The 18,229-nt window shown below is 42.7% G+C and overlaps 1 protein-coding gene across 1 annotated transcript; it reads right to left on the bottom strand.

The window, feature by feature from the left end:
* Positions 1-2,031: 2,031 nt before the first annotated feature.
* Positions 2,032-16,984, bottom strand: UPB1 (beta-ureidopropionase 1). Its single transcript, XM_054173195.1, is given in 10 exon segments — positions 2,032-2,271; positions 4,158-4,312; positions 5,435-5,477; positions 6,273-6,354; positions 8,744-8,943; positions 12,008-12,169; positions 13,570-13,664; positions 14,429-14,516; positions 15,995-16,166; positions 16,876-16,984. Coding segments are annotated over 10 exon segments (1,182 nt in total). The 5' UTR covers positions 16,977-16,984; the 3' UTR covers positions 2,032-2,187.
* Positions 16,985-18,229: the final 1,245 nt, after the last annotated feature.

An 18,229-nucleotide genomic window follows, 5' to 3' on the forward strand; every position in this document is an offset into this window, starting at 1 on the left:
CCTGGAAGTGTCAGCAAGTAGCATCAAGTGCTGCTTTGGACAAGGGCTGGAACCAGTCAGAGGCACTGCAAATGCAGCAGCCTTTAAGAAGTTAGTAACACAAAGGGTGTGACAAGAAATCTTCAGCCTACCACATTTTGCTCTTCACTGGTGAAGCTGGAGGAGCCATTCTAGCACCTACATTTGCAAAGTGAGTAAAAGATAGGATGTGAATGGTGAGCAGTAGAACCAGTACATTGCTAGAACCAGAAACCCAGAGGAAAGTACAAACCCCATTCTACATGCTGCCTTCTAGCTCCTCCAGGTAAGTCACTGGAAGGCTCCTGTACTGATCTGGGCATTTTTTCTGTCCAAGGCCAAATTGATGCCGTTTGCTTTGGAGAGATTGCATTAGCTCTCTGCAGGTGCATAAAACTGCAGGTTGATAGAGGAGTTCCTCAGCCCATGCATTTTTCAGGTAGCTAGCTCATTACCATTAAACTGCCACAGGGTTTACTTTAGAGCACACTTGATTAACTAAATAAACCCAGATAATAAAAGCAGTTCTTGCAAAAGGCTGGTGATTGGCATTTAGGTATCCAAATGCCAATCCTGAGCTGTGTATACATAAACCACAAACTTCAGGGTGTGTTAAGTGTTCTGGAGTGCAGGCAGGTGTAGTAATACTGACTTAAATGCTTGGTACCCAGGGTTTCAATACTTCAACAAAACTGAAAGAGAAAGAAAGATGGTTAGGCTGGTACAGACAAAAGGAGAGCTCCACCACTACAGCAGGATCTCTTGCAGCCACCAAATGGAAGACAGCTATGAGAGATGAAAACACAAGGAAGAAGCAGAAGCCAAGTGCAGAGACCGAGTATCTGTATGACACAAATCCAACTTGAATGGCTTACTGCACAAACACTGAACATCTTGCATTCCCTGGACCTTGTTTCCCATTACAGGACTGTCCATCAAAATACTCGCTCTGAAAATGTCATGTCACTCTTTTCTTCATGATGTCACTAGCAAAGGAAGGGGTATTTTACATGCAGGGATTTTATACATAAATATATTTTTATTTGTAATAAAGCCATTCTCAATAAAGGTTTAAGGTCACAGCTAACCCTGTAACACACTGCAGCAAGTACATTTACTAACCAGCTCCTGATGGAAAATGTGGGGGACTGTGTCAAAGGCCTTGCAGAAATCCAGTTAGATGATGTCTGTAGGTTCTCTTTTGTCCCCTGCTGTAGTCACTCCATCATAGAAGGCCACTAGGTTCATCAGGCAGGGGGATTTGCCCTTAGTGAAGCCATGTTGACTGTCTTTGAACACCTCCCTGTCCTGTGTTTTATCAGAGCTTCTAGGAGAATCTGCTCCATTATCATCCCAGGCACAGAGGTGAGGCTGACAGGTTGGTAGTAGCCAGGGTCTTCCTTTCCACCCTTTTTAACAATGGGTGCAATGTTTCCCTTCTTCTAGTCTCCAGGGCCTTCATCTGACTGCCAGGACTTTTCAAATACAATGGAGAATGACTTGGCAACTCCATCAGCCAATGCCATCAGGACTCTGATGCATCTCATCAGGTCCCACAGACTTGTGTATGTTCAGGTTCCTCAGGTGGTTGCAAACCTGCTCTTCATAAATGGAGCAACTTTGCTGCCCTCGTCCCCAGCCTTGTATTCTTTTTCGTTGGCAGGTGTTGGGAGAGAGGTTGCTAGTGAAGACTGAGCAAAAAAAATTGTTGAGAACCTCAGCCTTCTCCTCATCTGTTGTTATTGGCTCACCATTCCTGCTCTTCAGGGGGGGATGTTTTCTCCAACTTTCCTTTTTTTCATTGCCCCACCTGTAGAACCCTTCTCATTACTCTTCAACATCCTTTGCCAAGTTCAGCTCCAGCTGTGCCCTTCCCTTCCTGACCTCATCCCTACACAACTGGGCAGCATCACCATTTTATATCAATGTATTCCTACTAGATAGATTTTGAGTAAGGAACAAAGGTTTGGACTCAGTGTAAATGACAAAAACCACATCCAAGAAGCCATTTTGAAAGCTATTTTTACTTAGCAGTTTTGAATCCTTTTATTTAAAAGTTGGTTACAGAGGAAATTTAACTGACAACATTAGAGTAACAATTTGTGATGCAAGGTGAAGCCAGCAGCACCTCAATCTGTCACCTAGCATTTGATTGCCATGAGCTCTCTCTTACTCTTTGATTATATTGGGTGCAAAATAAGGCTGGACTGCTTCAGCAAGCTTGTCTGCATACATCTCATACCTACCAGTCATCTGGAAAAGAAAAAACATCAAAGCTTCAGTTCTTTTGGCAAGCTCTGGAAGTATTTCAGTAGACAAGATTTCTATTCACCCTTTTTTCATGACATTATTGAACTGCTCCAAACAGCAACATCACAATTCATACAAAATGCAAGGCCTCCAGTGCCTCAGCACAAACTTTTATCCAGAACTGGCAGTGTGTTGCCTAAAGCTGTACTTCTACCCACAAAACACAAGAGGGGTACTGCCACACTAAAGAGCACAACTCTAAACTCAACACCTTCCTGCTCTGCAGCTCTCCTTCACTGACAGCACTGCCTGCTGACAAATTACTTCAGGCTGCTTTGGGTATCCTGGCTAGCTGAAAATAAATGTTAAAGGTGGACTTAACTTTCTCAGGCATCAACAATACTCCTTTTAGTTACATCAGGGAAGGCAAAGTAGTCTATCTGTAATTAATTATGTCTTGTATCTGTAATTATGTCTTCCTGTTAAGTCCTTGACAAGTTGAACCCTGCTGCCAGCAATAGGTTTGCAATGAGCACTGCTGGTATTTGGGTTGCTCTTGCTTTATTCATTAGATATGAAATATTATCATTGCTTTGGTGGCACACTAAGCTGAGAGGTGGCAATCAGCACCTGATGTAGTTCTATCATCCTCTTCTGAAGTGCACACAGAGGGCTGATGACTTCTTTTTTTGCCAGAGTGTAATGAGGACAATTTGATTAACTGTTTTGCTGCTGTAAGCTTAGCAAAGCCATTCTACTTAACATCCCCCTCAGGCATCGCTGAATGCAAACTGAAGACACCAGAGCAGATTAAATAGGTTCCTACTTGCTATCAAGGCTTTTCTGTGCTGGCTAAAGGATGACTTCATACTTCCTCATCCCCCTCATATCAGGAACTACCTCTGTCTTGGTCCCAAATGAGAGGAAAAGGAAATAGATCTCCCTGTGACAAACAAAAACCACAGCTGTGCCTTGTGTGCCAAAACACCAAAAATAGCAAGCCACAGCAGCAACACAAGACCAAGGTGCTGAAAGCACAAGACTGAAAGGCAACAACAACAAAAATCAGCAATGCTATACAAAACAGTTAAAAGGCTTTGCTTTTACTGTTTGTTTTTTTTAATCAATACAATTGCTTTTGTTCAGATAGCCCTATTCAGCTGTTACAAGCAATGCTCCATGTGCTTCCTGACATGCTAAAGCTCTATCCCACAGTAAGGGCCTCAGATTTCTGTGGCAAAGCAAAATTAAATCCTGCCTGGCTTAAAAAAAAAGGGAATCTATCAGAACTATTTCATTCCCTTATGTCAACAACCATAGAGTCACCACAGCAAATGAAATTCTGTCAAGATGACCTGAAATTACTTTTTGTCTTTAGTCCCTGTACATGAATTGGCAGCATTAGCAAAGAAAGTAAGGTCTAGCCAAGAAATGCCTATGTTTCAATTAAAGTTTCAAAGAGTTAGCCTTTCAGATTCACAAAAACTTCACCCAAACTGACAAGTAAAGCCTATGTGAACATAAAAAATTAACTACAATAGGCCAGAACCAAGGCCCAGCTCAGCTCACTGACAAACACCAATAGCACACACTTCCCCCTAGCAATGCTCAGAGCTCCTGGCAATCCACACTTGGTCCTCAAGGGCTGAGTTTTTCCATCAAAAGCTACTGGCCTAGTTTCCCTGCATGTGGCTAGTCCTTTTTCAGATTCCAGTTGTGCCTCTGGCCCCCTGAACATCCTGTGAAACCAGTCCAGAGCTTAAATGAACTATTGAACTATTAAAAAAACCCTGAAACTGCCTTTTAACTCCTATAAGATTGTAAGATCATTTGAAAGCTTGTTTGTTCTAGTACTGTATGCAAGTTTGTTTCTTTATAAGCATGCTTACCTTAAAATTCCACTTGTCACTGACTTGCCTGCAGAGATTCAGATCCATCTCTACCACCAGAAGTCCATCCTGAGTGCGAGAGAGCCCCGGGGTCCTGCTGCCATCTGGTGCAGCTACGTAACTTGAGCCATAAAAATGGCCCAAGTCATGGTGTGCTTAAAGAGATTTTTTAAAAGCATGTAAGGGTATCTACCAATAAGTAAACAACTTAACATGCAGCATCCTATAAAGCTTCTTATGGTTTCTCACTCTCTGTGATAAAGCACAACTAACGTTCTGAGGAGTCCCAGCGGGATCCTCGGGCAGCTGCAGTTTTGACCATGCACAGTGCAACTTCCACATGCACTGAATTAACAGGAAAGAACTCACTACACTGCCTTTTAAACACTGCATAATTATGCTTTCCCATGAGTAAGTCTCTGAAGTAAAGGCTTTGCTCTTGTTGTTTAAACTCTAAATTAAACAAAAACCAACTTCTAACTGTCAAATCACACACTTCCCAAACAGCTGACAGAGATGCACCCGTTCAATCCTCAACACAAGCTCAGAGGTGCAAACACTGGGATTTGAGGAATGGGGGGGAAAAAAAAAAGAATAACCTTATTTTGTATTGCACAGCTCTGAGTTGTGCCAAAAATTAGCCACATCTGTTGTACTACTAAGCAATGGATACCGCTGTCCTTTTCCACGCAGCTGCTACAAACACTTAGCTCCAAAACTAGCTAAAAAAAGGCTCAGGCCCGCTCCAGAGGAAGCCAGAGGCAGTCATAGTTGTCACAGGACAAATTACAGTGTTTTGACACACAAGTGAAGTCCACACAAGCAAATCTCTTGCTCCTCTTTGAGCATTCTTTTTTTAGCTTCCAGCAAATCTGTGCAACAGGGCAAAATGGCTTGGCTGGGGATTCAGGCCAGGGCTGTTACTGTTAACCATCTGAAACCCACAAACAAAACGGCACAGATGCATTAACAACATGGGCTAATCTGTGGGGTTTCTGCCTTCCAGTCCTACTATACTTCATTGCCTCCCAGACTCTTATTCCTCAGCAAGTATGACAGAAACCTCAGGTATGAACTTTGGTGATCATATATGGTGGTATCACCATCTTTAATAGAAAGTGCTTCTTATCTCCAGCTTACAAACCAGCAGGCTTAAGTAAGGCAATTGCTTGCTACCATAGCTGTCCTGGGAGAGACACTTGCAGGAGAGCTGTTGTTTCTTCAGACTTTCTAGTTATTAACTATTAGCAAGCACTGAATGTGATTCCTGAACGTACCTTTTCCACCATCTCCAGAAGTAAAGGCATTTCTGAAGTATTCCTGTGAAACAAAAGGAATCCATAGGTGGCAGCATCCTTCCACTTCATTCAATAAACCCTTGCTAGTCTCCAGCGTTCAGCAGGGAAGTTTATCTAAACCCACTGAGGTTTTTTTCTGGCGTGTGATCAGCACTGCCTAAAGGGAGTCATCAGAGGGGCCTAGCTTTTGTGATAGATGAGCTTGAAAACAAGATCTTGTTGTATCACTGCCAGTTGTTGACACACATTGGGAAACATGCCTCCTATCAGTTTCACAAGGCTAAGGGAAGAGGCAAAGGAGGAGACATTTAACCAAACACATCTTTGCAGATCACACACCAAGGCAAATGTGTTCCCATAGTGACCAGAACAGGTCTGGGTGTTTGCAGGGCACCTTAGAACAGCACACACGTCATGTATTTGAACTAATGTGAAGGGAAGAGCCATCTGCTCTGTGCAAAATTACTTTCCATTACAGAATTTCAGTGTCCAGGAAAAGGTAGTATCTGTACAACAGCAACCAACTGTGTATCACTGACTTGAGGATGTATTTCATTTTCAGTCATTTTGGCTAGAAGAATACTGATTTCACCAGAGAAACCAAGAGAAGGAACAGAATGGCTGCTTATAACAGGGAGCAATTGCAGAGCAGGCAGCAGCTGCCACCAAAAGTTGGCTGCGAACTAGGCAGCTCTTCACCCCTGTACCACTACCCATCCTCCTAATAGAATAGTTACAGCATAGAGGAATCTGTGCACTCTGGCACAGCTCAGCAGCATGCAGTTATGGAGTGACCCAGCCCAGGGCAGATACTTACCGTTCCCACCCTGTTGATGGGGCAGGTGAAGCAGTGATTGGCTATGGCAGCATTTCTGGCTTCAATTGGCCACAGTGCCTCGCTGCAGTACACAAAAGGAGGCAGGTAGTCACTACATGTCCACTTCAGAGCTACTGTTAGGTGGTGACTGCCTCACAATGTACATTTTCTATGAAAGAAGTCAGTTAGCTGCTGCACTTTGCAGCCCACCACTTTGCCATGGTGGGCTGATGGAAAAGAAAACCATGGTTAACAAAAGCATTCCCACAGCTTCCCAGGAATTATCAGTTCAGCAAGTCACTAAATTTTACATAACATGAAGAACTAAGAAATGAGGAATACAAAATCCCTTCTCTTCTACAAGCCTCCAAATCTCAAAAGGAGATTTCAATTCTGGCATTTGTCTTTCTATTAAATAGTCTGATACCCAGGGATCAGCCTAGTTAACAGGAGGTCTGCAAGTACTGAGAGCTCCAAAACAAAGGTGATACAATATGTACACTCCTGTGACAGCAAGTACCTGCTAGATTCTGAGTGCCACCACAAGGTTACCAGCATCTGACTCATCAATCTCCCAGTCAGACTCAAGAATCATAAGAGATAGTTACTGGACTGATTGAAAGGACCTGGTTTATTGTGTCGTTTTTCATTTGCTTCGAGCCTGGCAGCCACCTCTTCTAAGAAAAAGTGATTTTATTGCAAAGCTCCAGCAAATTACAATTTCACAGAAGAGAGGCAGGAAAAAAAAGGCTGCTGCCAAGAAGTGACCCCAGAGACAGTTTTCACATGAGCCTCAAGAGTCCTCTTCCTGCAATAAAAATTATATGCTTAAAAACAATCAAGTGAAAGCCAATAATGAAGCATGAAGCACCCAGAGCACCAATGCACTGCTGTGTGATGAGAGGGTGATCTCTCTTTGCTCTCCTGTTCACAGGCTGGAAGTGGCCAAACACCACCAATGGTATTCTAGTAGTGACAGAAATGCCCCCAAAGCATCATGCACTCACTCATCTCTTTTCAAAGGACATTTTCCAACACTACCCAACCTAAACTCTTTTATACCAAAAGCTACTAAGGGACAAAACACTGCACCTCCAGTTCCACTTTCCAGGTTTGTAATTACAAGGCTCTGTGCCTCTCAACTGCCTGTGGGTATGAAAATCACACATCTCTGATCCACCTTTCATCAATTCTACCCTGAATGCTCAATGTCCTCAGAATTTTCTAAACGTTCAGCCACAAAGATGGAATATTTTTGGACCTTGTTAGAGAGACAGAAACCCTCCAAATTTACACCAAAGAGGTAAAGAGAATCCTGAATAAACAGAAAATTATAAGAATTCTCTTCCTCTTACATTTTTAACTCTTCCAATGTCCTGTACACCCAGGGTGTCTAGCAATAAGGACAAGAGAGAACATTTTGATGCTGAGGGAGAGCAGGGTTAGACTGGAGCTTAGGAAGTTCTTCAGTATGAGGGTGGAACAGGCTGCCCAGGGAAGTTGTGGATGCCTCCTGCTGGGGGTGTTCAAGGCCAGGGTAGATGTGGCCTTGAGCAGCCAAGCCTAGTTGAGAGGTGTCCCTGCCCGTGGCAGGGAGTTTGGAGTAGATGATCTCTGAGGTCCCTTCCAACCTGAGCCATTCTAGGATTCTGTGATTCTGGAACCCCACACCTCAATTTACAAATAGCTGAATCTGGAATCTGAAAGTACTGAGCAGTACTGCATAGAACAGAAGACAAAAGAGAAAGGAAGGAAAGCATGGTGACTTTCACAAGAGCAGTGCAAAGAACCACTGAAACCCTTTCTACAAGGTTTCTACTTCAAGCCAGCCCCCCAAAATGCAGTAATTTTGCACAAACTTTTAGCATCCCCAGCAATACACAGCCTGTGTCAGTCAAGGCTCTGGAAGCACAGCACATTCAAAGGTTATTATACTAAAATGGGACTAATGCTGACAACATAAAGGCAACGAATATTCAAGATCTGATCCACAAATTAATCACTGTGTGCTAGCTGAGAAGTTATTTTTTTAGCTCACTGAGATGGTTTTCTTTCTTTCTTTTTTCTTTTTTTTTAGGAAATCAAGTCAGTAGGGTGCAATTAATGTCAATCTCCAGAAGCTTAATCTCAAGGGAAACAGTTTACACTGGTTCAGTCTGGTTCAAGAGGCTTGATAATCACAAAATTGACAACAGTTGAAAAAACCCAACATGGGTCTGAGAAAAGGGCTTCTCAGTTTGGCTCTGAGGACTGCAATTGGATACCACACTTACTGGCCCCAGGCAGACAAGCTAAGCCTGAATGTAAATTCCCACTGCCTGTCAGAAAGCAAAAACATTACACAGATAATCTAAATAAATTCTCAGAACACCAGCTGGATGCTGCTTAACTCTGAGATGAAAGACCTGCAGATGTACAACTGAAGTTCTGGAAGAGAATTAGTGCCTCTGAGCAGACTGGCAGCCCAAAACTCCAGATGAAGCTGGCCTAGAAAGCATTACCTGAGCATTCCAATGGTGGCTGAGGGGTTGAAGATGATCTCTGCTCCATTCATGCTAAACATGAGCCAGTTGAGAGGGTGATGGCGCCCGTAGCAGATGTTCACAGCAATTGTTCCAAACTGGGTCTGAAACACTGGGTGTCCTGTGTTGCCTTCCATATAGTAAGTAGACTGCAAACAGACAAACCAACCAAACAATACATCACAAATGCAGACTTCTAAAAAAGGCAAAAAGGAATACCTCTAACAGTGCTTTGACTCTTCCCAATCTGATTACCAGCTTTAAGTCATGAGACCATGAGCGAGGACACTTAACTATAGAGCAAAAAATGGCTCTCTTGGGCTGCACAGATCACATTCAAGCCCCTGTTTCTTTTCCCTCACACTACACCCTAAGCACCATGTGACTATAACATGAACACTTCTGTTAATGGTAGAAACTTCTACAGAAGTTAGCGCCACAAACTGCCCAACTTTAGGCACCTCTCAGTACTTTCTCATCAGAGAGATGATGAATATTAGAGAACACAGAGCTCCTTTACATTCACCTCTTATGTAAAGACCTGCAGTAATTTTATGACTGCTAGAAGAATATATGAAATTGGAGCCAACTGTTGGCTTAAAAGATCCCTTTAAGCATATGCTGCAAACTGTTATAGTACCAAGTATTTCTGAACAATCAGAAAAGCACTGGTAAAAGGCACTAGCGAAGAGAAGAACAGAGCACTGTTAACAGTTACCAAAAGAGGCCACTTACTCCTAATAGTACCTTCTGTGATGATCTCAGAGGCAAAAAGCAAGCTCTACAATCCACCAGGCTGACCCAATGGGGCCTGCCTCACAAGAAAGGTGTGTTGTTAAATAATTCCCTTTTTACTGAAACTGTCCATTCTAACAACCACTGACGTTGGTCTCGAAGGAAGCTGAACCACATCAGGCCTAAAGCAGGCACAGTTACAGCTAAGGCCTCAACAAAGTGTAGGAGAATGGCATTGATAAGACACAAGGGGATCATCTTCTGAAGGCAGACCAGAGGTTCAGTATGCCCAGGAAAAAGTGACATCTCATGTTTCTTATTTATTATCAGGTCTTATGAAATTACCTAGTCCCTTGGGTACTAATTTTATCTCCTTTCATGTCTGTAGAGAGCACACCACATGGTGGGCACTCACACAATCCTTTGGCAAAACAATTCCGATGATTGAATAGATTTCCTTTTTTTTTTTCTTCTGTTCTCAGTTTTCCTTTATTGCAAAAGAAGAAAAACAAGAATGCTGTTGCTTCAGGGAATTCATCAGTTCTTATTTCTTTCTTCCTCACCAGAGGTCACAATCATCTCCACAGCAACAAACTGTGATGTCTCAAGAAGGATTGATTTTTGTTTATTTATATGCCCTCCCACACAAGGCTGAATAGGTTACAGACCAGTCTATTTCCCCCTTCCATTTAGTTCTCACTGATTCAACAAGGATGATTTTAACAAGGCTCCTTTCCCTATGTGCTCTACAGAGACAATCCACAATAAATAATTTCAAATCCAACGCTTCCTTGGGGGTTATCTTTGTTGATAAAGAAAACAACGTTAAAGTAACAGAAATGAGCATAATCTTTCCCTGTAGTCTTCATGAGTTCTAAAGTCCCTCTATCAAAACTGCTCAGCTCAGAGTAGAATTAATGCTTTGCTAACAAAACCAGCTAAAAAGACAGTGCTGTTGTGAGTAAACATTATTTGCTTCTCTAATGAGATAGGTACAAGAAGAAATGTCATATCACTACAATCTAACTGCAAGATTATATGAATAGATTGTTTTGTGCTAATTCTGGCATTTAGGATTAGAGGAACTAACTCCTTTTAGGAGTGGTTTAAAACTCTTAATGAAACTCTTGATACTTTATGTAGAAAAGCAAAATTTTGGTGTTTTTTTTTTTTTTTTAGGTGCCTTTCTTTACAGTTTCATAGCTGGAAACAAGAAGTTTGTGTTGAAGTTCCACAAAACACAGTCTGGAAAACTGAAATACATGATATTTTAGCACAAGTAACAGGAATTTCTCTTCTGGTTCATTACACAAGGAACAAATGAAGAGTGTGGAAAGCAACCAAAATTCCTTTTTCTTAGTGCTTGTGTTTTGTAAGGGTTTGTTTAATTACTGTTTTTCTACCTAAAAGACAGCTCTGATGAAGTAATAGTAAGTATCAAAATAATTCTTAAAGATAAAAGTCAACACTGGTGGCTGACAGGCCTGTGCCAGAAATCCATTGTGTAGAAGAAACCTTTTAACAGCCTCTTCTGAAAAAAAAAAACCAAACCAGTCTGATCAGGTCTGGGAGCCCAGGTCAAAACTTTCAGAGGTCTCTCCACGTAAAGTTTCAAAACAGAAACAAAAAACAACCCTAACTTTTTACAATTAACAAAAGAAGCAGTTTGCATTCTGAAGTCTCAGTTTAGTGACTGGAGCATTTGGACAAGAACAAAAGCAACTGCAGGTGTATAGCAGCCTCTGTTAATGACTTGCTTTAGCTGGCAAGGAGAGATTGCGTTAGGTAAGACAATGTATTTTTAGACTTTGGTTAATTTTTAAGCCTGATCTTTCTGCTTGTGATAACTCTATGGATGGATAAACACATTTCAGATCTACCAGCTTTCTTCTGATGTTGCCTTTACTGCCAGTTCAGTTTCTGAAGCTGATTCTGGAAGACGGCCTAAAAACTGCTGGGGGCTTCAGCGGAGCTTATGTGATCAGTAAACACAAGATGTCATAAACCAGTCAGAAGCATAATGAATTAAGGGATTCTGCTCAAAGAAATATAAGCAGAAGAATTGCCATTCCCAAGACAACCTCACAGAGAAACAGAGATCAAGACCATAAATAATGTGCACACCTACAGCACGAAATGTTTGCCCTCTGAATTCAAATCAGCTCAGCATGCACACATGCAAGAACTACCAAAGCCAATCACGCACAATTATCGGAACACATCTGTGACTGGAAGAACTTTGTATTAAAGACTTCTGTAGTTTCCACCAGGTCAAGGAAGAGTACAGGACAAAGATTTGGTGTTATTGTTTAGTAAGAGCCATCACTCTGTTTCACCTGAGAAAAACCACCCTCATTTGACACTCAGTGAGCCACATTTTCTAGAATAGTATCACATTTCCTGCCAATATGACTCTGATACAACACTTGCAGAGCTGCAAGGCAAGACTACCTTGATAACCACAATACTGTGTCTTACCTCATTGAAATCTCCAACCCTTGGAATATGATTTTTCCTGCTTTTGCCAAGGACAGCTCCAGAATTAGAAATGACCACAGCAGTATTCCACAGAGTTCCTCCATGTATTTCATCTCGCTCCAGGATGGGAGATACCACAACCATGCTGTATTTCTTTGCCAGCTATAGGAATGGACACAATTCTTCTATCATACACAAGCCTACAGTGATTATTTTCACTTTTTTTTTTTATGCATAAAGAAAGATTTAAAAAACCCCAAAAAAACGTTTTCATCTGGTATATTACTTTGACTGCTGTCAAGGGCTAATGCTTAACCTACACTGGCATGCCCACGTTTCTTCATCAAAGATGGATACATCACATAGAGTCTTCTGCCTGAATCCTTCATCTAGAGATGCAACGCACCCACAAGACAAGGTATCCTCAAAGCAATGGTTAGACTGCAAAGCTGACTTCTACCTATGCACAGGTATAAGAGGTGATAGATCCCATCTCATTTTTCCATCCTGGTATACCACACAAGTGTGGTACTTGTGTGCCACACAAGTGGTATTACCACAGTGGAAGACACCACAGATAGCTGGAAATTAGTTAAAGACATAAACAGGGGGGTTGGGGGGGAAGCAAAAATCTAAAATAGCAATAGGGGAACTAATACTAAATATTATATACTACCACTAATAAAACTAATATAATATATAAATGATATATGTATTATGTAAAATAATGTATTAAGCATAATAAATTATGTTAAATAACATAGCTGTGAGCGGGGAATACAGCAACATCCTAACTGCAACCTTACTAGCACGTTGCCCTTTCCTTCAAATCACTTTATTTCCCCAAACCTCCATAGTGTCACTTATTCCATAGTGAGAAGCAACACGTACTTGCCCTAGAATAGACTAAAGATATTCTTCTGCCTACAAAAGCTTTTGTTGCTTCAATCACCTGCAAAAGAAAGTAATCTAAATTCCTTATTAAAAAAAAAGAAAGTTGTCAGAAAGCAAAAAATAAACTCTGCCACCCTTGAAGTCAAGTCTGTGAAAAAACCAAAGGCCAGACAATAACAAATCTCCTTGGGCCCACAAAAAGCCCTCTACATTTTGTGTCATTTCAGAGGCAGATGCAAGAGATTTGTGTCAGTGTTCCCTGTTCAGACAACACTAGCTATTCTTCTCACACCTTTGTGCAAGCATTGTGTAGTGCTCAGCTGTTCTAGGCAAGAAACACCTTTGGAACTTGTATGAAGAACCATTCCTCATGTACAAAATTGAGGACTAATTAAATGGGCAGTTTCCTGTGCCTCCCATAGCAAAAGGCAGCCTACAAACACAAAGGAGTTAAAAAGGAGAAAAGATTGAGCATAAATATTGTTGTCTTGTTTCTACTTTTCTTGCTACTGCATTATTTATCAACCAAGATGAACATTTGTTAGTCATTATTTCCATTTTCTCAGTGGTGAAAGACCAGTACACAAAAAAGATCCATGCTAATCAGTGACTTATGGGCTAGACTTGGAGGCTGAATCAGGGTTTTTTTCACTTGGTTGGGTTTTTACCTCCTGACAGAATTTTGTTGTTGGCCCATCCTCTGCTGACTCAGCAAATTCGGTCCAAGGAAGCTTCTCTCTTGTACAAAATGCAAAGGGCATGGCTGGAAAACATCAGAGCAAGACAAAACGTGCAAGAATATTCATGTCACTCAAGAAACACACACTGTTTACATGGACATGTACACAAGATGAAACACTTAAGAACGATTCAACTGCTTTCCATTTTAAAAGGCAAAGGTTATTTTAAGACATTTTTAGCAAAGTTGAGGAGTTTTGGGTCCACCCAGAGCAAAGCAGAACAGAAAGAATGAACTTGGTAAAGTCACACAAAACACACCCCATCCACTGGTGCACTGGTTTCTGTGAATAACCTGTTCTCATAAACAGTTCACAGGCCTTCACTTTGGTTCTTGCCTCTATTAAGCCTCAAGGACTCAATTTGAAGTCAAATTAGACTTTTTAAATTTAATGTCTGTCCAGAAAAAATCCCATAGCTTTAGGAGGGGAAAAATCATACTGGGTTGCAAGGGACCTTTAAAGGTAATCTAGTGCAGCCCCCCACAGTAAGAATGGACATCCCCAACTAGATCAGATTGTTCAGACCCCCATCAAGCCTGACCTTGACTGATGTGGCTTCAACTACCTCCCTGGGCATCCTGTTCCAGTGTTCCACCACCCTCATAGAACTTCTTTCTAATGTCCAATCTAAACCTTCTCTACTTTGAAGCCATTGTTCCTTGTCCTAGTGCTACATGCCTTTGTCAATAGTCCCTCCCTAGCTTTTTTTTGAGGACCCCTTCAGGTACTTGTTAAAATGCAAAGAAATTGACCCTGACAACACAGAAGGAATCAGAAAAATACTCACTCCAAGCCTCCTGGAAACAAACTATGTTGACCCCACATAGTGCAGCTACTTCCACGATTTCCTCAATGCGTTTGTGCAGTGCAGCCACCTGATTGTGAGAAGTGTCAGGCTATAAGAAAAGCTACTTGCTTGTTCTTGTATATTAATAGCCTGCATTTACAAGCACTGTTGACATCAAATTTATCTTGTCCTACCCTTAGTTCAGGGGAACAACTCAAGAAGTTATCGTTCCTGAGCATCAACAATAGAAAGAGTTCGACACAGACTTTCAAAGCTGAAAATAGAGAAGGCAATCTAATGAATCCAAACTCCATGGTTACAGCATTTAAATAGCTTGCAAATAGCTAAAAATCCTAACAATCAGCAAAATTTATCATTTTGCTCCTCGTGGTAAACAACCTACAGAGTGATGTGAAGTAAGCATGACTTCAAAGTACTCAGAATCTTAGAAGAGGAGGGTAAGGCCTGTCTGTGTTCGTGGTTATCTCCCAGGCCTGCTCACACACATGGAACTTGGACACTCTCTAGAAGTCATTAACTAAGAACTCTTTCCCAAATCCCTCTGACCAAAGAGCTCAGTAGATTATTACAAAGGGAAAAAAAAAAAAACAAAACACCAAAGCATTTATTAACTAGTAAAAAACACTGATTCAAAGTAGTTTTTTTCCTTAAGTATTCTACTTAAAGATAAGCATATGTGTAGTGCTGTGTATTGATGCTTTCAGGTGGCAGTAAAAAAGAAAGGCCACAAATTAACAGTGACCTACAAACTCAACTGCACACTAATGAACAGAAATAGTTACAGAGGTAAAATCAATCGTAACTGGTACTCTTTTGAGCACATGCTGCAATGAATCCACAAACTTGATCCACAGACTGAACTACTTTCATCTGTGCCATGAAACCTTTTCAAAACCACTTACCTCAGAAGTGTTTTGTCCTGTCACTGCACGAAACTACCACCCCAGAAGATTTCATACATGTGGGTTGTTTTTTTTACTTTATTTTAAAGCTATTTTTAAGACACTGCTTCTATACATGTCACCTTAGTGTTCCAACACATCAGGAGATGCTGGTCACCTGGTACTAAGATTTAGTTTACTGCTGTACATAGAATAATAAACACAGCTTTATTCATCTGTGTTTAGTCTAATGGATTTTCCTATAATGGAATATTTCTCATTTAAAACAGGAACTGCACCTGCGATTTCCATGAGTTGCCAACTCTCTTGATTTTGAGGAAATTATTTTCTGTTTCAGTTCAGAGGCAAAGGATTTCTACTCGCAAAACCAGTGTCTAAATATTTGCCTTTGGAAAAAGTGCAGAGAGGTTAAGCAATTCATAGGTAAACACAACACACCAGATCTTTCTGAGAACTAGTGAAATTGGATGTGCCATCTGAATTTCTTACAGTGTGCTGTCTTCAGATACTGACAGATCCTACACTGCCTGACAACCAGCAGAGATTTCACGAAGGAGGCTAACATCCACAGCTGGAGCATGTTATTTCTCAATCCAACAGAAGTGGAATTGCACACCAGCAGCCCAGATCCCAGTCTGTGTACCTGGACTGCCACGGCTGTGTCTGTGGGAAGTGGAATTCTGTTTTGTATCAGTCCTACTCGAACAATACGTGGCCTTCTCAGCTGCTCAGGAGCAGCGTCAAATCCATAGCCCTGCAGCTCAAAACCTCTTTCCCGAGCTGCTGATTGAGCTGCAGGTGGCAAATGAAGTTTTCTGGATTGAACAGGAAAAAAACAAATGTCAAGATGAAACGTCGTTGTTCTCTGCTCTGAATGCAGTGGACCAAAGGGATGACAAATACTGTCTGCCCCACATCCCCATACACAACCATGAGACAAGGGCACAGCCAGGCAGCAGGCAGGTCATGGGCAAACCTCACTGCTTCTCTCCATGGCTGCAGACTCTCAGTGTCCTCCTTCCCAAGCGTGGTTTCCAGACACTTCTTAGGCAACCAAGGTGCACAGATGTGCAAACTTCCACATGCTGCCCCCAGATTACAAACACTTTCCTTCTAGTATATTTTTCCTCACATTAGATCCTCACTTTTCCAGCTTGCTCATCTCAAAGCCCAGCCCAGTCCCCCAGAAAAACCCACCTATCCCAACTGAAGTCCTTCATTGCAGTCAGACACCTTCCTACTGGTCCTCTGTAGCATCCTGCTCCCCAAACCTGGATTCCCTCCAAACTAACCCATCTATCTCACCACAACTCAACCTCACCACAGTACCACAAGCACCGCAGGATCTACCCTTCGCTTCCTTTCAGCCCAGCCCTGTGTCCTGTGTACCCGTCCTCAAACGGACTTCTTCGCCCTCACTCTCGGGCACGAAGCCCGGGAGGAAGATGGGATGGGACAGGTCACGGTACCCCTCTACCCGTCCAGCGGGGAAGAGAAGACAGCGAGCCCGCCCTGGCAGCGCACCTTGCGTCACCCCCGTAGAGGATCCGCTTCACCTCGGCGAGCTCCTCGGGCGGGATGTGCCGCTCCAGGCACGACTCCAGCGACTCCAGCGCTCCCGCCATGAAGCAGCCTCCGCCGCACAAGCCCAACCGCCGCGCGCAGGCGGCCCGGCGCGCGCCCCCGCGACCTTTACCTCACGCGCGCCCCGCCCCTCTCGCCTCAGAGCAGTTTTGGCGGGCGAGGATCAGCCCCGGCTCTGCCGCGGGGCCGCGAACCGACTCGCCCCGGGCCACGAAGATTCCGAGCCGTGGGCCGCGGCCGCAGGGCCGGTTCCCTTCGGTTGCCGCGGGGCTGCTTGGGTTGTACACCACGAACAGTGGTGGCTAACCCCGAGATGCCCCAAAGAGTTAGAGAGGCATGGATGTGGCCATTCCAGGCTACTTACCGCTTCCGCACCAACGTTTCAGCCTCAGAAACCACTCGTTTCAAAGCGGAGCATCTTTAGGAGCTCTTTGTAATGATACCGTTCAACAAAAGGCTTCCAGATAGGTCACCAAATGGCAGTGGTTTTCACAGCGACGTGCGTGTTCGTTTTCCTTGCAGTAAGTCTCTGAACAGGAGCAAGCAATAACAAATTCTTTTGTCTTCAGCGCGGTTTGAGACCCAAAGTAACTGGAAAGCAATCCCACAGCCAAAGTTAATGTCACACAAAGGATTACACGATTCAAGACCTTGATCTGGGACCAATAAAAAAGCGCTATTTCTACCAGCAGGTCCCAAAGGACACCTGCTTAAACCAGTTATTCCCACTGTTATTCCCACTCCGCTTCAAAGTGCAACTGGAATTCACAACCTGATGGCTTTCTTTCGTCTGAACAAAGCACCAAGTCCAGGAGTGGCCTCACATCTCTAATTACATCACACTCGACTTGAAGCGCTGCTTTAGCTATCTCATGGACAATATAACAACATTGAGCTCTCAGCGTTCACAGTTGTCAGGTGTTTTGAAGTCAATATTAAGCCTTTTAGGCTAAATTTAAAAACAACAGCTCCCACAAAGAAAACAAAACCCAACAACAACAAAAAAGAAAACACAAAAAAAACCCACCAAACCAAACAAAAAAACAGAAAGAGTGTCTAATATTTAACTTCAAATGGAAAGTGGCCAGGGGTTGTTTGGTTTTATCAAGGCATTTTGAGATATGCGAGTCTTTTGCTCTAATCCATGTCTTTTACCCCAAAGGGTTGCAGTGGTGCTCTGTGCACCACCTGCACCACACTCTGTTACGGGCAGGAGCTCTGAAGAGTAGCTCCTGAAGAGGAAACCAGCTCCTGTAGACAGCAATGAGGAAAATCCTCAAGTCTTTGGGAGACT

Source organism: Dryobates pubescens, chromosome 25, assembly GCF_014839835.1.
Source record: "Dryobates pubescens isolate bDryPub1 chromosome 25, bDryPub1.pri, whole genome shotgun sequence".
In the NCBI taxonomy this organism is placed as follows: Eukaryota; Metazoa; Chordata; class Aves; order Piciformes; family Picidae; genus Dryobates; species Dryobates pubescens.